At 37.2% G+C, this 22,215-nt stretch overlaps 1 protein-coding gene across 1 annotated transcript in view; it reads right to left on the bottom strand.

Annotated features, from left to right (window-relative positions):
- Positions 1 to 213: 213 nt before the first annotated feature.
- Positions 214 to 22,215, bottom strand: part of TENT5D (terminal nucleotidyltransferase 5D) — a 140,707-nt gene continuing 118,705 nt past the window's right edge. Inside the window, exon 2 of the mRNA XM_061178165.1 lies at positions 214 to 830. Within this exon, the coding sequence (XP_061034148.1) occupies positions 214 to 830 (617 nt within the window). The remainder of the gene's footprint in view (positions 831 to 22,215) is intronic.

The raw sequence follows: 22,215 nt of genomic DNA, 5'->3' as shown, positions 1-22,215 counted from the left end.
CACCACCTCAAACAGAGTTCTCTCCTCCAATACCTGAACTTTTCCAATATAATGAATTGATACTAGATGATCTAGTTCCACAAGGTGAATATCAGGAAATGCCTCCACCTTTATCTCCTTCTTCAGTAACTTCACCTAGAATTCAATCAAGGGCTGGAGTTAAAATCTAACTGACTCTGCTTCAGTTGTACAATCACCAAGATCTTCAGCTTTTTAAGCTGTGAGATCTTCATCTGCAAAATCAAGACTTTTTGTTGCAAAATCACCAAGATCTTCAGTTCCATCAAGACTAAGATCTTCACTTCCACCACCACCAAAATATGTGGTTCCACCAACATCAACATCCTCAATTGCACCATTACCAATATCTTCAACTCCACAAATACTACAAAGTTCAGTTCCACTATCATCAGTATCTTCAGGTCCACAAACATCAATGTCTTTAATTCCATCATCAAAACATTCAGTTGCCCAGTCAACAAGATGTACATTTGTCCAATTATCAGGATGTTTAGATACACAGTCATCAAGATCTTCAGTTGTACAGTTGCCAAGATCTTCAGTTGCACAACCAACAGGACATTTGATTACACCACACCCAAGATCAACAAGTTTGAAGTCAACAAAATTTTCCACTCTACAATCACTGTTTACTTTCCTACAATCACCATCTTCCACATCAAGCCCTTGCGCTCTATCAGTTTCCTGATCTTCATCAGCTCCAGTTTGTCCTGGTTTAAAGCAATTTCCTCCATCAACTCTACCAATGATCAATAAAGCAAGGAGGGCCTTGATGGAAGCAATTAGAAAACGTGTTCTGCTACACAAAACTAAAGAACAATGTGTACCCAAAGCCAAAATGGAGATTCCTGAAATTGAAGCAAGTAGTATCCTGATCCGTCGTAAAGCTATAGGATATAGTTCTGGTGAATCAGACAGTGAGGCTGTTTAGATGGATGAAAAGTAAACAAATAAATAAAACTAAAGTAAAAATAAATGTCTATTGTCTTATTCTATTTAATTAACTCATTTATAATATTTTGCTTTCTTTTTTAGAATTAAACACTATATTTTTTCCAAGAAAACTGTCAGCACATGCTCCACCCTAAATATTTTACAGTTTTCTTAATTTGCTCAAATAAACCAAAACTACTGACTATTAAGCACAGATAGCCCTTATGCTAGTTTTTTACAAATTTTCTTGAAGACAATTAATATTGAAATTCTGAACTTATAAAGGCCATTTATTCCATTTCAAATAATGCTTAACTCAAGCCTTAAGAATCTCTGTCTCAATTACATGAATGTATTTAGTAAGCATAAATAATTTATAGTTCTAAATTTACCTCAAGGGGCAGGAACAATCAACTTTTCATTTTTTAATTTATTTTATTTTTTAACACTTTATTGGAGTATAATTGCTTTACAATGGTGTGTTAGTTTCTGCTTTACAACAAAGTGAATCAGCTATACATATACATATACATATATCCCCATATCTCCTCCCTATTGCGTCTCCCTCCCACCCTCCCTATCCCACCCCTCTAGGTGGTCACAAAGCACCGAGTTGACCTCACTGTGCTATGCGGCTGCTTCCCACTAGCTATCTATTTTACATTTGGTAGTGTATATATGTCCATGCCACTCTCTTCGTCCCAGCTTACCCTTCTCACTCCCCGTGTCCTCAAGTCCATTCTCTACATCTGCATCTTTATTCCTGTCCTGCCCCTACGTTCATCAGAACCATTTTATTTTTATTAGATTCCATATATATGTGTTAGAATATGGTATTTGTTTTTATCTTTCTGACTTCACTCAGTATGACAAACTCTAGGTCCATCCACAAAAAACTCAATTACGTTTATTTTTATGGCTGACTAATATTCCATTGTATATAGGTGTCGTATCTTCTTTATTCATTCATCTGTCAATGCACTTAGGTTGGTTCCATGTCCTGGCTATGGTAAACAGAGATGCAATGAACATAATGGTGCATGACTATTTTTGAATTATGGTTTTCCCAGGGTATATGCCAGTAGTGGGATTACTGGGTCATATGGTAGTTCTATATTTAGTTTTTTAAGGAACCTCCATACTGTTCTCCATAGTGGCTGTATCAATTTACATTCCCACCAACAGTGCAAGAAGCTTCCCTTTTCGCCACACCCTCTCCAGCATTAATTGTTTGTAGATTTTTTGATGATGGCCATTCTGACTGGTGTGAGGTGATACCTCACTGTAGTTTTGATTTGCATTTCTCTAATGATTAGTGATGTTGAGCATCCTTTCATGTGTTTGTTGGCAATCTCTATATCTTCTTTGGAGAAATGTCTATTTAGGTCTTCTGCCCATTTATGCATTGTGGTTTGGTTTTTGATATTGAGCTTCATGACCTGCTTGTATATTTTGGAGATGAATCCTTTGTCAGTTGCTTCATTTGCAAATATTTTCTCCCATTCTGACGGTTGTCTTTTGGTCTTGTTTTGGGTTTGCTTTGCTGTGAAAAAGTTTTCCGTTTCATTAGGTCCCATTTGTTTATTTTTGTTTTTATTTCCATTTCTCTGGGAGGGGCGTCAAAAAGATTCTTGCTGTGATTTATGTCATTGAGTGTTCTGCCTATGCTTTCCTCTAAGAGTTTTATAGTGTCTGGCTTTACATTTAGGTCTTTAATCCATTTTGAATTTATTTGTGTGTATGGTGTTAGGGAGTGTTCTAATTTCATTCTTTGACATGTAGCTGTCCACTTTTCCCAGCAGCACTTATTGAAGAGGCTGTCTTTTCTCCATTGTATATTCTAGCCTCCTTTATCAAAAATAAGCTGACCATATGTGTGTGGGTTAGTCTCTCGGCTTTCTATCCTGTTCCATTGATCTATATTTCTGTTTTTGTGCCAATACCATACTGTCTTGATTTCTGTAACATTGCAATATAGTCTAAAGTCTGGGAGCCTGATTCCTCCAGCTCTGTTTTTCTTTCTAAAGATTGCTTTGGCTATTCGGGGTCATTTGTGTTTCCATATAATGTGTGAAATGTTTGTTCTAGTTTTGTGAAAAATGCCATTGGTAGTTTGATAGGGATTGCATTGAATCTGTAAATTGCTTTGGGTAGTATATTCATTTTCACAATATTGAGTCTTCCAATCCGCGAACATGGTGTATCTCTCCATCAGTTTGTATCATCTTTAATTTCTTTCAACAGTGTCTTACAGCTTTCTGCATACAGGTCTTTTGTCTCCTTAGGTAGGTTTATTCCTATGTATTTTATTCTTTTTGTTGCAATGGTAAATGGGAGTGTTTCCTTAATTTCTCTCTCAGATATTTCATCATTAGTATATAGGAATGCAAGAGATTTCTGTGCATTAATTTTGTATCCTGCTACTTTACCAATTCATTGATTAGCTCTAGTAGTTTTCTGGTAGCACTTTAGGATTCTATATGTTTAGTATCATGTCATCTGCAAACAGTGACAGCTTTACTTCTTCTTTTCCAAGTTGGATTCCTTTTATTTCTTTTTCTTCTCTGATTGCTGTGGCTAAAACTTCCAAAACTACGTTGAATAATAGTGGTGAGAGTGGACAACCTTGTCTTGTTCCTGATCTTAGTTGAAATGGTTTCAGTTTTTCACCATTGAGAACGATGTTGGCTGTGGGTTTGTCATATATGGCCTTTATTATGTTGAGGTAAGTTCCCTCTATGCCTACCTTCTGGAGGGTTTTTATCGTAAATGGGTGTTGAATTTTGTCAAAAGATTTTTCTGCATCTATTGAGATGATCATATGGTTTTTATCCTTCTTAATATGGCGTATCACATTGATTGATTTGTGTTTATTGAAGAATCCTTGCATTTCGGGATAAACATCACTTGATCATGGTGTATGATCCTTTTAATGTGTTGTTGGATTCTGTTTGCTAGTATTTTGTTGAGGATTTTTGCATCTATGTTCATCAGTGATATTGGCCTGTAGTTTACTTTTTTCGTGGCATCTTTGTCTGGTTTTGGTACCAGTGTGTTGGTGACCTCGTAGAATGAGTTTGGGAGTGTTCCTCCCTCTGCTATCTTTTGCAAGAGTTTGAAAAGGATTGGTGTTAACTCTTCTCTAAATGTTTGATAGAATTCACCTGTGAAGCCATCTGGTCCTGGGCTTTTGTTTGTTGGAAGATTTTTAATCACAGTCTGAATTTCAGTGCTTATGATTGGTCTGTTTGTATTTTCTCTTTCTTCCTGGTTCAGTCTGAGAAGGTTGTGCTTTTCTAAGAATTTGCGCATTTCTTCCAGGTTGTCCATTTTACTGGCATAGAGTTGCTGGTAGTAATCTCTCATGATCCTTTGTATTTCTGCAGTGTCAGTGGTTACTTCTCCTTTTTCATTTCTAATTCTATTGATTTGAGTCTTCTCCCTTTTTTTCTTGATGAGTCTGGCTAATGGTTTATCAATTTTGTTTATTTTCTCAAAGAACCAGCTTTTAGTTTTGTTGATCTTTGTTATTGTTTCCTTCATTTCTTTTTGATTTATTTCTGATCTGATCTTTATTATTTCTTTCCTTCTGCTAACTTTCGGGTGTTTTTGTTCTTCTTTCTCTAATTGCTTTAGGTGCAAGGTTAGGTTGTTTATTCGAGATGTTTCCTGTTTCTTGAGGTAGGCTTGTATTGCTATAAACTTCCCTCTTAGAACTGCTTTTGCTGCATCCCACACGTTTTGGGTCGTCGTGTTTTCATTGTCATTTGTTTCCAGGTATTTTTTGATTTCATCTTTGATATCTTCTGTGATCTCTTGGTTAGTAAGTAGTGTGTTGTTTAGCCTCCATGCGTTTGTATTGTTTACAGATTTTTTCCTGTAATTGATATCTAGTCTCATAGCATTGCAGTTGGAAAAGATACGTGATATTATTTCAATTTTCTTAAATATACCCAAGGCTTGATTTGTGACCCAAGATATGATCTGTCCTGGAGAATGTTCCATGAGCACTCTAAAAGAAAGTGTATTCTGTTTTCTTCTGATTGAATGTCCTATAATTATCAATTCATTCCATCTTGTTTAATGTATCATTTAAAGCTTGTGTTTCCTTATTTATTTTTATTTTGGATAATCTGTCCATTGGTGAAAGTGTGTTGTTAAAATCCCCTCTATGATTGTGTTACTGTCGATTTCCCATTTCATGGGTGTTAGCATTTGCCTTATATATTGAGGTGCTCCTTTGCTGGCTGCATAAATATTTACAATTGTTCTATCTTCTTCTTGGATCGATCCCTTGATCATTATGTAGTGTCCTTCTTTGTCTCTTGTAATAGTCTTTTTTTTAAAATTGTATTTTATCTGATGTGAGAATTTCTTCTCCAGCTTTCTTTTGATTTCCATTTGCTTGGAATATCTTTTTCCATCCCTCACTTTCAGTCTGTATGTGTCCCTGTGTCTGAAGTGGGTCTCTGTAGACAGCGTATATACAGGTTTTCGTTTTGTATCCATTCAGCCAGTCTGTGTCTTTTGGTTGGAGGGTTTAATCCATTTACATTTAAGGTAGTTATCAATATGTATGTTCCTATTACCATGTTCTTAATTCTTATTGGTTTGTTATTTTAGGTCTTTTCCTTCTCTTGCATTTCCTGCCTAAAGAAGTTCCTTTAGCATTTGTTGTAATGGTGGTTTGGTGGTGCTGAATTCTCTTAGCTTTTGCTTGTCTGTAAATGTTTTAATTTCTCCATCGAATCTGAATGTGAACCTTGCTGGGTCGAGTAATCTTGGTTGTACTTTTTTCCATTTCATCACTTTAAATATGTCCTGCTACTCCCTTTTGGCTTACAGAGTTTCTGCTGAAAGATCAGCTGTTAACCTTATGGGGATTCCCTTGTATATTATTTGTTGTTTTTCCCTTGTTGCTTTTAATATATATTTTTTGTATTTAATTTTTGATAGTTTGATTAATATGTGTGTTGGCGTGTTTCTCCTTGGATTTATCCTGTATGGGACTCTCTGCACTTCCTGGACTTGATTGACTATTTCCTTTCCCATATTAGGGAAGTTTTCAACTATAATCTCTTCAAATATATTCTCAGTCCCTTTCTTTTTCTCTTCTTCTTCTGGGACCCCTATAATTCGAATGTTGGTGTGTTTAATGTTGTCCTAGAGGTCTCTGTGATTGTCCACAATTCTTTTCATTCTTTTTTCTTTATTCTGCTCTGTGGTAGTTATTTCCACTATTTTATCTTCCAGGTCACTTATCTGTTTTTCTGTCTCATTTAATCTGCTATTGATTCCTTCTAGAGAATTTTTAATGTCATTTATTTTGTTCTTTATCACTGTTTGTTTTCTCTTTAGTTCTTCTAGGTCCTTGTTAAACGTTTCTTGTATTTTCTCCATTCTTTTCCCAAGATTTTGGATCATCTTTCCTGTCATTACTCTGAATTCTTTTTTAGGTAGACTGACTATTTTCTGTTCATTTGTTTGGTCTGATGGGTTTTTACCTTGCTCAATCATCTGTTGTGTGTTTGTCTGTCTTCTCATTTTGCTTAACTTACTCTGTTTGTGGTCTCCTTTTTGCAGGCTGCAGGTTCATAGTTCCTGTTGTTTTTGGTGTCTGCCTCCAGTGGCTAATGTTGGTTCAGTGGGTTGTGTAGGTGTAAAATATTTTGCTCTCACAGTGGATGCTCTTCACTTTTGCTTTCATTCAGATTAATATCCACAGGATTCTGTGACATCCCAGGAGTTGCTCTGAGCCAGTGTCATGCTGGGAGACTTTGGAATTGGGGCCCATGCCCCCGTGGATGGAAGTATTGCTCCTTCAACCATCCAACTGCCAGCAGGGCCAACTGCATCTGCCAACTTTTCATTTTTTTTAGGTGACCTTGTTATCTAGCTAAATTGACCTATCTCCAAGAGTTTAAAGTTTCTAAATGAAATATTCAGAATTAATAACTTTGATCACATAATATTAAAATATGTTTTAGTAAATTATTTTACAAGTCAATTGAATTCATGTGTCTGGGTGAGTTTTCTTAAGGAAAGAATTTTAAAGAGAGAGTCAAGGTCTGGACCTTAAGAAATTCTAAAACTTAAAGTTATTGGAAAGGTGGAGAGTCCTTAGATAAGATTGAAGATAAATGATCATATAACTAGGAGAGGAATAAGTAATCTGGGAAGTAAGACTCTTTCTAGAATTACAGAGAATGAATATTTCAAGAAAGGAACATTCAACTATATGAAATCCTGCAGAGAAATAAGATACAATAAGAACTGAACAATACCCATTGGTTTTGAATCACTTTACTGTTCACCAGAAAGTAACACAACATTGTAAGTCAACTATACTTTGAATAAGAAAAAAGACAGTGAATAGCCAAAGCAGTCTGTAAAAAAAAGCAATCTGGAGGTATCACACCTCTTGAGTTCAAATTATATTAGAAAGTTATGGTAATCCAAAAAAGTGTGGTATGATATGATCCAGCGATTCTACTCCTTGGCATATATCTGAACAAAATGAAATCTCTAAGTTGAAAAGATACATGCAATCCAATATTCATAGCAGCACTATTTACAACAGCAAATGCATGGAAGCAACCTAAAAGTCCGTGGGAAGATCAATGGATAAAGAAGATGTGGCACATACATACATAATAGAATATTACTCAGCCGTAAAAAGGAATGAAATGTTGCCATTTGTGGCAACATGGATGTACCTAGAGAATGTCATACCAAGTGAAGCAAGTAAGACAAAGACAAATATTATATGATATCACTTACATTGGAATCTAAAAAATAATGCAGATGAACCTATTTACAAAACAGAAACAGACTCACAGACATAGAAAACAAACTTATGATTACCAAAGGGGAAAGTGGAGGATAAATTAGGAGTATGGGATTAACAGATACACATGACTATATATAAAATAGATAAGCAACAAGGATTTAACATATAACTCAGGCAACAATATTCAATATCTTGTAATAACCTATAATCGCTAATAATCTGAAAAATTATTTGTATAATCACTTTGCCATACACCTGAAACTAATGCAATATTGTAAATCAACTATGAGTCAAAAATGTATGGTATTGGCATAGAAACTGACACATAGAACAATGGAACAGAATGGAAAGCCTAGAAATAAGCCCATGCATATATGATCAATTAATTTACTGCAAAGGTGCCAAGGCTATACAATCAGTAAAGGATAGTGTCTTCAATAAATAGTGGTGGAAAAACTGTATAGTCACATGAATAAGAGTAAAACTAGACTCCTATCTTAAACCATAAACAAAATAAACTCTAAATGATTAAAAGTGATGGCAGTAACTTGCATAAGACATTCCTCTTTTATATACTCCTTTATAGTCAATAAAGTAGGCATCCATGTGTGAACAAAGACCACTTTGTGGGAGTTTCCAGACTTTGCATTTAGCTCCAAGAGAACCAAGAAGAATCTTGTCCATCAGTGCAAGTGGTAGGAGATAGTCAAACCTCCATACATTCTGCAGAACCAACAGAAGCAGCAGACTGTCTGGACCCCTCTTGCAGCTGTTTGGCAAGGATTGAGTAAGTGCTGAATTGGGCAGCACTTACCCATGAAAGAGAATTTGCAGAACACCAGCCTTCCTGAAGGGAGACTCCAACACACGATTAGAGGAAAAAATAAAGAAAAATATACATTTTGCCACAGAGAAGATAAGTTTGGTACCAGCAAATGTGGTAAGAGAAAACTTTCCTAAAATTCTTCACCCCCAAGAAGGCCCTGATTGGGGCTGATTCATCTAACAGAAACTATCCTTCAGGGAAACAAGAGAACAGTGAGAGAGGGTCTGGTTACTCCAGCTGGATGGGATGCAGCAGGAGAAACCCATTTCTCTCCACCAGCGTCTAAAGTACTAAGGTGGGAGCACTGTGACTGGGGGGAGGGAGGATACTTGAGAAAAGACAGATAAGAATTTCAAATGTCTTTAAAAGAATTCTTCTCAGTAGAAAGTCCACCCACATGCCTCTGGGTGTACCATCTCTGGGGAATTTCTTACCATGTCTACAATGGCCAAACACACTGAGTGTTACACCCACACTTCTTCCCACTCTGCTAACCTCTTCTTGGGTGTGATCTCAGGTGCATCTGAGAGAGCAAGCTCCTGAGAGCTCTGGTAGACAATGAACATGGCCAAAAACAAGACACAGTTGGTAACCAAGGGAGAAACCATAAACTTGAGCTACAATTCCACCTTCTGGAAAACAAAAGAGAGGTTCCTAATAGACAACATGGAGAATTGTAAGAACTAAAGAAGACATAAAAGCTTATTTAAGGAGGTATCTGTTACTTCAAATGCAGAAGCAGAATGCATGACTAGAAGCAATAGGAAAAATCAAGAAAATGTGGCATCATAAGAAGAAAATTATAACTTTCCAGCAACTAAACACAAGATCATAGAATATTGTGATATAACTGATAAATATTTGAAAATAGCTGTTATAAGGAAATTCAGTGAACTACAAGAAAATTTCAAAATATGATTCAATGAAATGAGGAATAAAACTAATGAATAGAGAGACTTCTTTACCAAAGAGACTGAAATAGAAAATAAAGGAACAGAAATTTTAGAGCTGAAGAATTCAATGAATGAGATGAAGAATGCAATAGAGAGCATCTGTAGTAGGGCAGACCAGATGGAAGTGACAATAAATGACTTGGAGTATAGGAATGTAGAAATAATACAGTTAGAAAAGGAGAGGAAACTAAGGTTTAAAAAGAGTGAAGAAAGACTGTGAGAGCTATCTGATTCTATCAGAAAGGCAAATATTTGAATATAAGGGTTCCCGAAAGAGAAGAGAGGCGGAAGGGGTCAGAGAGTTTATTTAAAGAAATAATAGCTGAGAACTTCCCAAACCTGAGGAAAGACTTGGACATACAAGTCCAAGAAGTTGATAGAACACCTGATTATCTCTATGCAAAAAGACCTTCTTTATGACACATTATAATAAATGCCAAGATCAACAAAGAAAGAATCATAAAGGCAGCCAAGGATAAAAAGAAAGTGCCCTACAAAGAAACTTCCATTAGGCTAACAGTGGTTTTCTCAGCAGAAACTCTACAGGCTAGGAGAGAGTGAAATGATACATTTAAAATGTTGAAAGATAAAAATTGCCAGCCAAGAATACTTTATCTGTTAAAGTTATCCTTCAGATATGAGAAACAAGGCTTTCATAGACAGAGAAAAACTGAGGGAGTTTATAACCACTAGACCTTTCTTGCAAGAAATGCTGAAAGGAGTTCTTCAAGCTGAAATGAAAACACACTAATCAATGACATAAAAACATATAGAAGTACACAACACACTGGTAAAGGTAAAAAATAGACAAACAGATTTAGAAAGCAGTAACTATATATTAGATGATGTGTTTGTCACTTAACTATAGTGTAAAAGCTAAAGGGAAAGATTAGTAAAAATAACTATAGCTACTGCAAGTTGTTAACAAATGCACAACATATAAAAAAGGTAAATTATAACATCAATAATATTAAAGGGAGGAGTAAAATGGTGGAGCTTTATAAGCATTTGAAGATGACTTCCTATAGTCCTAAAAAGGACTATTTTACCTATTAGGTGTTTTGGGTAATTCACAAGGTAGCCACAAAAGAAAAACCTACAGTAGACCCACAAGTGAAAAAGGAAAGGCGAAACAGCATGCACCACCACATAAATTAACCAATTTATGAAAGTAGACAGAGACAGAGGAAGAAGGAAACAATAGAAATACAAAACAACGAGAAAGAAATTAATAAGATGACATTAGTATATACTTACATGCCAATATTACAATAAATGTAAATGGATTGAACTCACCAACAAAAAGGCACTGAGTGGCAGAATTGATGAAAAAAACAACAACCCAGTTCTATGCTGCCTATGAGACACCCATATCAATTTCAGGACACACTTAGACAAAGTGAAGGAATGGAAAAAGATATTCCATGCAAGTGAAAACATGGTTAGCTATACTTATATCAGAGAGAATAGACTTAAAGCCAAAAACAGTAAAAAGAGAGAAGGACGGTATTATATAATGAAAAAGGATCAACCCATCAAGGAGATATAACAATTATAAATATATACCCACCCAACATTGGAGCTCCTAAATATATTAAGCAAATAATAACAGATCTGAAGGGATAAATAGATAATAATACAAAAATAGTAGGGGATTTCAATACCCAACTTTCAACAATGGATACATCATTCAGACAGAAAATCAACAAGAAAATGATGGACTTGAACCATAGAGTAGACCAAATGGACATAACAGTTATTCCATCCAACAGCAGCAGAATACACATACTTCTCAAGTACACACAGAACATTCCTAAGGATAGATCATATGATGCAACACAAAATAAGTCTTAGCAAATTTAAGAAAATTAAAATTATACCAAGTATCTTTTCTGACAACAATAATATGAAACTAGAAATCAACAACAAGAGGAAGGTTAGAAAATCTACAAACATGTGGAAACTAAACAACACATTCCTGAACAACTAATGGGTCACAGAAGAAATCAAAAGGGAAATCAAAGAATATCTCAAAACAAATTTTAAAAAAATCAACCTACCAGAAACCTATGGGACACTGCTAAGACATACAAATGGCCATCAGATACATTAAAAGGTGCTCAAAATCACTAATCATCAGGGAGATGCAATCAAACAACAATGAGATATCATCTCACACCGGTTAGAATGACTATTATAAAAAGACAAAACATAGCACGTATTGGTGAGGATGTGGCACAAAGGGAACACTTGTGCACTGTTGGAGGCATTGTAAACTGGTATAGCCACTATGGAAAACAGTGTGGAGATTCCTCAAAAAATTAAAAATAGAACTCCCATATGATCTAGCAATTCCAATCCTGGGTAAATAGCCAGATGAAATGAAATCATTATCACAAAGATGTAACTGTATTGCCAAACTTATAGCAGATTATTCACAATAGTCAAGGTATGGAAACAACCTAAGTGTGTCCATCAATGGATGAATAGATATGTACAATGGAATATTATTCAACCTTAAAAGGAGGGTAATCCTGTCATTTGCAATGAATTTGAGCACATTATGCTAAGTGAAATAAGCCAGGCAGGGGAAGACAAATACTGTATTATATCACCTATATGTGGAATCTAAAAAAAAAGTTGAATTCATGGATACAGAGAGTCGAAAAGTGGTTACCAGAATCCGAAGGTTGGGAGAAATAGACATAGGTTGGTAAATGGGTATAAAGTTTCAGTTATAATGAATAAGGTCTGAGTATCTAATGTATAACCTGATGACTGTAGTTGATAACACTGTATTGTATAGTTGAAATTTGCTAAGAGAGTGGAACAAAATGTCACAGAAATTTAAATATGTGAGATGATAAATGTGTTAATTAGCTTGATAGGAGGAATCCTTTCATCATGTATATGTATATCAAACCATCATAGTGTACACTTTAAATATCTTATAATTTAATTTAACCTCAGTAAAGCTGGAAAAAATAAAAGAATTACAAAAAATATAAAGGGAACTCTTATACACTGTTGGTAGGAATGTAAATTAGTATAGCTATTATGGAAAACAGTATGGAGGTTCCTCAAACAATTAAAAAAAATAGAACTACTATATGACACAGGAATCCCACTTCTGGGTGTATATCCAAAGGAAATAAAATCTGTATCTTGAAGAGATATATGTGTTCTGTTCATTGCAACATTATTCACAACAGCCAAGGTATGGAAACAACCTAAGCCTCTGTGGACAAATGAATGCATAAAGAAAATGTGATATCTATATGTATCACACTATGTCCTAGTATATAGCATTATCCTAACCTCCAGTATATATAATGGAATGTTATTCAGTCTTTAAGGAAATTCTGTCATTGCAACAACATGGATGAACCTGGAAGACATTATGGTAAGTGAAATAAGGCAGAGTCAGAAGAAAAGTACTGCATAATCTCATTTATGTGTAGAATCTAAAAAAATCAAACTTATAAAAGCAGAAAATAAAATGGTGGTTACCAGCTACTGGGGGGTTGGGAAAATGGGGAAATATTGGTCTCAGGGTACATTCAGTTATGCAAGTTGAATAAGTTCTAGACATCTAAAGTACAGCATGGTGACTATATTTAATAATACTGTATTGTATACTTAGAATTTGCTAACAAAATATATTTTAAATGTTTTTGCCTCCCCCCCAACACACACAAAAGGAAATGTGTGAGGGGATAGATATATTAATTAGTTTGATTGTGGTAATCAATCACAATGTATACATATATAAAAAATCACATTGTACACTTTAAATATATACAATTTTTATTTGTTAATTAGACTTCAATAAAGCTGGAAAAAAACTTAAAGCACACAAAAAAGACAAACAAAAAAAACAATAAAAAAGAAAGAGTTAAGTCTTTTAATCACTTATTTAATAGTATAAGCATAAAGCTAAAGCTGGAGGAGGTGCCAACTCCCACTTTTCCTTTTTACCCCATGGAATAACCCACTGGTAATAGTTGTATCAGCACTGATGTGGAGCTTGTGTCACAATTGAGGAAGCCCCAACAAAAGGCTTCCACAGTTTCATGGACCTTGAGGATGTGGGCAGGTGAGATTGGTAAGGATGAGAGGGTAGGGATAGGAGTGGAGTGAATCAGAGTGGGGAAAAGTATATTCATGTCTTCCCTGCTGAGGAGGTCTCAGCAGAGGGTCTGAACAACACCAGATTGCATGGGATCAGATAAAGAGTAATAGAAATGAAGTTGCCCAAGGTAGACATGTAAATATGTGAAAGAGCATGACAGGTCAGAGGGCCTGAAACCTTGACTACAACTCTCCTCAGAGACTGCAAAGCATTGTCGGTACACCAAGTCTGGCATAAAGAAGGCAGTTTCCACATGAGACCTGCCAGAAAAAGCCTTTATAATTGCCTATAGTTAAGCCTGAAAAAAATCATACGTAGGTTTTATTTTTCTTTTTAATATTTATTTTTATTTTATTTTCTTGTGGAAAGAATACTTAACATGAGATCTACTTTTAAACAAATTTTATGTGTACAATATGTTATTGTTTTTAAAACATTTTTATTGGAGTACAGTTGACTTACAATGTTGTATTAGTTTCAGATGTATAATAAAGTGAATCAGTTATACATATACATATATCTACTCTTTTTTAGATTCTTTTCCCATATAGGCCATTACAGAGTACTCAGTAGAGTTCACTGTGCTATACAGTAGGTCTTTATTAGTTCTCTATTTTATATATAGTAGTGTGTATATTTCAATCCCAGTCTCACAATTTATCCCTCCCCCCCTTACCCCTTGGTAACCATAAGTATGTGTTCTATATCTGTGATTCTACTTCTGTTTTGTAAATAAGTTCATGTGTACCTTTTTTTAGATTCCACATATAAGCGATATCATACGATATTTGTCTTTCTCTGACTTACTTCACTCAGTATGATAATCTCTGAGTCCATCCATGTTGCTGCAAATGGCATTATTTTGTTCTTTTTTATGGCTGAGTAATATTCCATTGTATATATGTACCACATCTTCTTTATCCATTCCTCCATTGATGGACATATAGGGTGCGTCCATGTCCTTGCTATTGTAAATAGTGCTGCAATGAACATTGGGGGACATGTATCTTTCAAATTCTGGTTTTCTCGGGGTGTATGTCCAGGAGTGGGTTTGCCAGCTCATATGGTAGTTTTATTTTTAGTTTTTTAAGGAACCTCCACACTGTTCTCCATAGTGGCTGTACCAATTTACATGCCAATCAACAGTGTAGGAGGCTATGCTTTTCTCCACACCCCCTCCAGAATTTATTGTTTGCAGATATTTTGACAATGGCTCTTCTGACCAGTGTGAGGTGATACCTCATTGTAGTTTTGATTTGAAATTCTCTAATAATTAGTGATGTTGAGCAACTTTTCATGTGCTTTTTGGCCATCTGTGTGTCTTCTTTGGAGAAATGTCTATTTAGAACTTCCATCCAATTTTTTGAATGGGTTGTTTGTTTTCTGGATATTGAGCTGCATGAGCTGTTTGTATATTTTGGAGATTAGTCACTTGTCAGTTGCTTCATTTGCAAATATTTTCTCCCATTCTGAGGGTTGTCTTTTTGTTTTGTTTATGGTTTCCTTTGCTGTAAAAATGCGTTTAATTAGACCCCATTTGCTTATTTTATTTTCATTACTCTAGGAAGTGGATCAAAAAAGATATTGCTGCAATTTACGTCAAAGAGTGTTCTGCCTATGTTTTCCTCTAAGAGTTTTATAGTATCCGGACTTACATTTAGGCTTTTAATCTATTTTGAGTTTGTTTTTATGTATGGTGTTAGGGAGTGTTCTAATTTTGTTCTTTTACATGTAGCTGTCCAGTTTTCCCAGCACCTCTTATTGAAGAGACTGTCTTTTCCCCATTGTATATTTTTGCCTCCTTTTGTCATACATTAGGTGACCATAGGTGTGTGGGTTTATCTCTGGATTTTCTATCCTGTTCCATTGATCTATATTTCTGTTTTTGTGACAATGCCATACTGTTTTGGTGACTGTAGCTTTGTAGTATAGTCTGAAGTCAGGGAGTCTGATTCCTCCAGCTCTGTTTTTCTTCCTCAAGATTGCTTTAGCTATTTGGGGTGTCTGTTTTGTTTCCATACAAATTGTAATTTTTTTTTCTAATTCTGTGAAAAATGTCATTGGTAATTTGATAGGGATTGCATTGAATCTGTAGATTGCCTTGGGTAGTATAGTTATTTTGATGATATTGATTCTTCCAATCCAAGAACATGGTATATCTCTCCATCTCTGTTGTCTTTTATTTCTTTCTTTCTTTATTCCTTTTTTATTTCTTAGTATCTTGTAGTTTTCTGAGTACAGGTTTTTGCCTCCTTAGGTTTATTCCTAGGTATTTTATTCTTTTTGATGTAATGGTAAATGGGATTTTTTAATTTAATTTCTCTTTCTGATCTTTAGTTGTTAGTGTATAGGAATGCAAGAGATTTCTGTGTATTAATTTTGTATCCTGCAACTTTACCAAATTTGTTGATGAGATCTAGTAATTTTCTGGTAGCATCTTTAGGATTTTCTTTTTTTTTAACATCTTTATTGGAGTATAATTGCTTTACAGTGGTGTGTTAGTTTCTGCTTTATAACAAAGTGAATGTAGAGTATCATGTCATCTGCAAACAGTGACAGTTTACTTCTTCTTTTCCAATTTGGATTCCTTTTATATATTTCTTTTCCTTCTCTGATTCCCATGGCTTGGATTTCCAAAACTATGTTGAATAATAGTAGTGAGAGTGGACATCCTTGTTTTGTTCCTGATCTTAGAGGAAATGCTTTGAGTTTTTACCACTGAGAATGATGTTTGCTGCGTGTTTGTCGTATATGGCCTTTATTATGTTGAGGTAGGTTCCCTCTATGCCCACTTTCTGGAGAGGTTTTATCATAAATGAGTGTTGAATTTTGTCAAAAGCTTTTTCTACATCTATTGAGCTGATCATATGCTTTTTATTCTTCAATTTCTTAATATGGTGTATCACTTTGATTAATTTGTGTATATTGAAGAATCCTTGCATCCCTGGGATAAATTCCACTTGATCATGGTGTATGATCCTTTTAATGTGTTGTTGGATTCAATTTGCTAGTATTTTGTTGAGGATTTTTGCGTCTATGTTCATCAGTGATATTCGCCTGTAATTTCTTTTTTTTTGGGTGGTATCTTTGTCTGGTTTTGGTATCAAGGTGATTGTAGCTTTGTAGAATGAGCTTGGGAGTGTTCCTTCCTGTGCGAATTTTTGGAAGAGTTTCCAAAGGGTTAACTCTTTTCTAAATGTTTGATAGAATTCGCTGGTGAAGCCATCTGGTCCTGGGCTTTTGTTTGTTGGAAGATTTTTAATCAGTTTCAATTTTAGTACTTGTGATTGCTCTGTTATTTCCTATTTCTTCCTGGTTCACTCTTTAGGATTGTACCTTTCTAAGAATTTATCAGTTTCTTCTCAGTTGTCCATTTTATTGGCCTATAGTTGCTGGTAGTAGTCTCTTATGATGCATTGTGTTTCTGTGGTGTCCATTGTAACTTCTCCTGTTACATTTCTAACTTTATTGATTTGAGTCCTCTCCCTGTTTTTCTTGATGAGTCTGGCTAAAGGTTTATCCATTTTTTTTATCCGCTCAAAGAACCACCTTTTAGTTTCATTGATCTTCGCTACTGTTTTTTTTGTCTCTATTTCATTTATTTCTGCTCTGATCTTTATGATTTCTCCCCTTCTACTAAATCTGGGTTTTGCTTTTTCTTCTTTCTCTAGTTGGTTTAGTTGTAAGGATAGGTTGTTTATTTGAGATTTTTCTTGTTTCCTGATGTAAGATTGTATTGCTATAAACTTCCCTCTTAGAACTGCTTTTGCTGCCTCCCATAGGATTTGGATCATCGTGTTTTCATTGTCATTTGTCTCTAAGTTTTTTTTTTTTCCTCTTTGATTTCTTCAGTGATCCTTTGGTTGTTTAGTAACATATTATTTAGCCTCCATATGTTTGTGTTTTAAACAGTATTTTTTTCCTGTAATTGTGTTCTAATTTCAAAGTGTTGTGGTCAGAAAACATGCTTGATATGATTTCAATTTTTTTAGTTTACTGAGGCTTGATTTGTGACCCAAGGTATGATCTATCCTGGAGAATATTCCATGTGCACTTGAGAAGAATGTATATTCTGCTGCTTTTGGATAGAATATCTTATAAATATGAATTAAGTCTATCTGGTCTAATGTGTCATTTAAGGCTTGTGTTTCCTTATCAATTTTCAGTCTGGATGATCTGTCCATTGGTGTAAGTGTAGTGTTAGTGTCCCCCACTATTATTGTGTTACTGTCAATTTACCCTTTTATGGCTGTTAGCATATGCCTTATATATTGAGGCATTCCTATGTTGGGTGCATATGTATTTACAATTTTTATATCTTCTTCTTGGATTGATCCCTTGAGCATTATGTAGTGTCATTCCTTATCTCTTTATATATTTTAAAGTTTATTTTGACTGACATTAGTATTGCTACTCTAGCTTCCTTTTGATTTCCGTTTGCATGGAATACCTTTTTCCATCCCCTCACTTTTAGTCTGTATGTGTCCCTAGGTCTGAAGTGGGTCTCTTGTAGACAGTATATATACAGGTTTTGCTTATGTATCCATTCAGCCAGTCTGTGTCTTTTGTTTGGAGCATTTAATCCATTCACATTTAAGGTAATTATCGATATGTATGTTCCTATTGCCATTTTCTTAATTGTTTTGAGTTTGTTTTTGTAGGTCTTTTTCTTCCCTTCCTCTTTTGTTCTCTTCTCTTGTGGTTTGATGACCATCTTTAGTGTTGTGTTTGGGTTGATTTTTCTTTCTTGTGTGTGTATCTATTGTAGTTTTTTTCGTTTGCATTTCCCATGAGATTTTGATAAATCAGTCTCTATATACACCAGGTTGTTTTAAGTTACTGGTCTCATAATTTCAAATGCAATTCCCATTTCCTGCATTTGCACTCTCATTTTCTCATAGTTGCTTATTTTGATGTCATCTTTGTGTATGGATGATTTCCTGCTTTTAATGTATGTTTGCCTTTACCATTGAGCTTTCCTGTTTGTGATTTTCTTGTTTATAGTTGTGGCCTCTTCCCCCCCCCTTCCCCCGCCTAGAGAAGTTCCTTTAGCATTTGTTGTAAAGCTGGTCTGGTGGTGCTGAATTCTCTTAGCCTATGCTTGTCTGTAAAGCTTTATATTTCTCCATTGAATCTGAATGAGTGTCTTGCTGGGTAGGGCTTCTTGGCTGTAGGTTTTTCCCATTCATCACTTTGAATATATTGTGCCACTCCTGTCTGGCCTAAGGAGTTTCTGCTGAAAAATCAGCTGATAACCTTATGGGGATTCCCTTGTACGTTATTTGTTGCTTTTCCCTAGTTACTTTTAATATTTTTCTTTGTATTTAATTTCTGTTAGTTTGATTAATATGTGTTTTGGTGTGTTCTTCCTTGGGTTTACCCTGTATGGGACTCTCTGCCCTTCCTGGATTTTGGTGACTATTTCCTTTCCCACGTTAAGGAAATTTTCAATTTAATCACTTCAAATATGTTCTCAGGCCCTTTCTCTCTCTTCTTCTCCTTCTGGGACCCATATAATTCAAGTGTTGGTGCATTTAATGTTGTGCCAGAGGTCTCTGAGACTGTCTGCTTTTCTTCTCATTCTTTTTTCTTTATTCTATTCCACAACAGTGATTTCCACACTTCTGTCTTCCAGCTCACTCATCCGTTCTTCTGCTGTGGTTATTTTGTTATTGATTCCTTCTAGTGTATTTTTCATTTCAGTTATTGTATTGTTCATCTGTGTTTGTTTGTTCTTTAGTTCTTTTAGGTCCTTGTTGAACATTTCCTGTATCTTCTTGATCTGTGCCTCCATTTTTTTTCTGAGATCTGGTGTCATCTTTACTCTCATTACTCTGAATTCTTTTTCAGGTAGATTGCCTATCTCATCTTTGTTTATTTTTTCTTGTAAGTTTTTATCTTGCTACGTTATCTACAACATATTTCTCTGTCATCTCATTTTGTCTAACATACTGTGCTTGTGGTCTCCTTTTGGCAGGCTGCAGGATCATTTTTCTTCTTACTTCTGATGACTGCCCTCTGGTGGTTGAAGTTGGTCCAGGGGCTTGTACAGCCTTCATAGTGGGAGGGACTTGTATCTGTCCTCTGGTGGGTGGATCTGGGTCTTGCCCCTCTGGTGGGCAGGTCTGTGTCAGGTGGTATGTTTTGGGATGGCTATGAGCTTAGTACAACTTTAGGCAGCCTGTCCTCTGATGGGTGGGGCTGTGTTTCTGTGTTGCTTGTTGTTTGGCCTGAGGCATTCCAGTACCGGAGCCTGCAGCATGTTGGGTGGGGCCAGGTTTTTGTGACAAGGTGGGGACGTTCAGGAGAGCTCACACCAATTCATATATGCTGAGATCTCTGCTACCAGTCCCTGTGCCCCCACAGTGAGCTACAGCCAACTCCTGCCTCTCCAGGAGACCCTCCAAAACCCCTAAATAGGTCTAGCTCAGGTTCCTTTGGAGGTGCTGCTCTGTGCTGTGTCCCAGTGTATGTGTGACTTTGTGTGCACCCTCCAAGAGTGGAATCTCTGTTTCCCCCAACTCTATGGAGCTCCTGCACTCAAGCCCCATTGGCCTTATAGGCTAAATGCTCTGGAGGTTCTTCCTCCCATTGCCAGACCCTCAGACTGTCTTGGAGGGCAATTTTTATGTGGGAATGTCCCCGTGTGACCTGTGTAGGTTTAATTTTTTTTTTTTTTTTTTTTTTTTTGGTGCGAGGGCTATTTTAGTTTGGATGACTGCCACCACTTTCCTCACTGTATGCTGGCCATTTTCCCCTTGATAGGGGGTTTAACTGGTGTTGTGGTGACCAGAGCCTGCCCTAGATATTGAGCAGGGTCTCCCCTTTGCTCTGTGGTTGTCACTGCCCTGTCAGGGGCAGGGTCTGTTCCCTAATTGTTGAAGTAGAGGCCCCCAGATCTGTTTCTTAGCTGTGTTTCTGATCTGTGTTGTGAGGTATGTGGGATTGGATCACTCCCACTGGGAGGGAAGCCACTGAGTATTCCCCTTCTGGAACTGTTCACATGTGAGTGTGCTCCGTTGTGTCCCCTTTCACCCAATGTGTGGGCGCACAAATTACACTGTTGTTCATGCTGCTTTCAGTCTCACCTTAACCATGTGTATGCCAGCAATTGTTCTTGTTGACTCTCAGGCATTGTTGTCACCAGGCCACTGGCACAGATCCACTGAGGTCAGGTCCCAGGACTGCAGTAGTCATAAACTGCAGCTCATACTCTGGCCTGGCCCAACCCCCATGTGTATGTGCTCATAAAGCCCATAGTTTCTAAAGCCAGACCTGTCTCAGCTGCAGAAGCACTTGTTTTCTGATCAGATGTTTTGCAAGCACTGAATTTAGGAAGTTCTCAGTGGAGGTGTGACTCCTCTGTTCATGCAGCTGAGAGGAGACATTTCAGTTCTTTTTCTGTAGTCACACAGCCCCAGGGGCTCAGCTGTGGTTTCCGCCCCACCTCTGGTCAGATTTCCTAGTGGTGCTAGCTCTCTGCATGCTCCCAGGACAGCAGGGCAGGTCCCAGCATCTGCAGGCAGATTTCCTAGTGGTGGGAGCTATCAGTGCCCTCCAGAGATAGTGGGGGCAGGTCCTGGGGCCCACTAGTGGATTTCCTAGTTGCCAGAGCGATCTGCATCCTCCTGGGACAGTGGGAGCAGGTCCCAGGGCCAACTGGTGGATTTCCTAGTGGCAGGAGCTATCTGAACTCTTCAGTGTCAGCCGGGGTGGGTCCTGGGGTCTGCTGGCAGAATTCCTAGTTACAGAAGTTATCAGGGCCCTTCTGGGTCAGTGAGACAAGGTCCTGGGGCACACTGGAAGATTTCCTAGTGGCCAGAGCTGTCTGTGTCCTACCAGGTCAGTGGGGGCAGGTCCTGGCACCCACTGGTGGATTTCCTAGTGGAGGATGCTTTACATGCCCTCCCAGGACAAGGGGTGTGGGGCCTGGTGTCTGCCTGTGGGTCTGGAAGAGGTCACCAGTGCCTGTCTCTGGATCTCAAAATGGTGGCAGTCACTTGTGCTTGCCCCCCGGAGCTCCTGTAGGCAGTGTCCTGTTGCCTGGGAGCACTCACAGGGAAAGAAGCTCTTTTGGTGGTCCCACCCCTCTCCTCATGCACCTCCCAATAATGGTGCCCTGCCTCTCTGGTGGGCCTAGGCTTCTGAGTACACCCTCAGTTGCCACAGCCCAGCCTCTTCAGGCTGTTTCTGCACATCTAACCCTGGTCCACTCCCTGTGTCTGACTAGCAGAGCCTCAGTTTAAGTACCCAGCCACCACCCCCACTGACGGAGGAATATTTCAGGTTGGGGAGCACAGGGTGGTGGTGCCGACCCTCTGTGCAAGTTACTCTTCATTTTGCCTTCCACAAACCAATTGCTGCTCTCTCCTCCTAGGCTCTGAAGCTCGCCCTCCATTGAGGCTGACCTCCCCATTGGTGAGGAGACTTTCCAGGGTGTGGGAACCTTTCCTCCTTCACAGCTCTCTCCCTGGGGTGCAGGTCCCATCCCGACTCCTTCTTTTTCTTTTTCTTTTTGTCCTACCCGGTTACATGGAGATTTTCTTGTTTTTTTTGGATG

Source organism: Eubalaena glacialis, chromosome X (genome assembly GCF_028564815.1).
Source record: "Eubalaena glacialis isolate mEubGla1 chromosome X, mEubGla1.1.hap2.+ XY, whole genome shotgun sequence".
In the NCBI taxonomy this organism is placed as follows: domain Eukaryota; kingdom Metazoa; phylum Chordata; class Mammalia; order Artiodactyla; family Balaenidae; genus Eubalaena; species Eubalaena glacialis.
The sequence above is the reverse complement of the archived record's forward strand: the minus strand, read 5'-3'. Positions and strand labels throughout refer to the sequence as shown.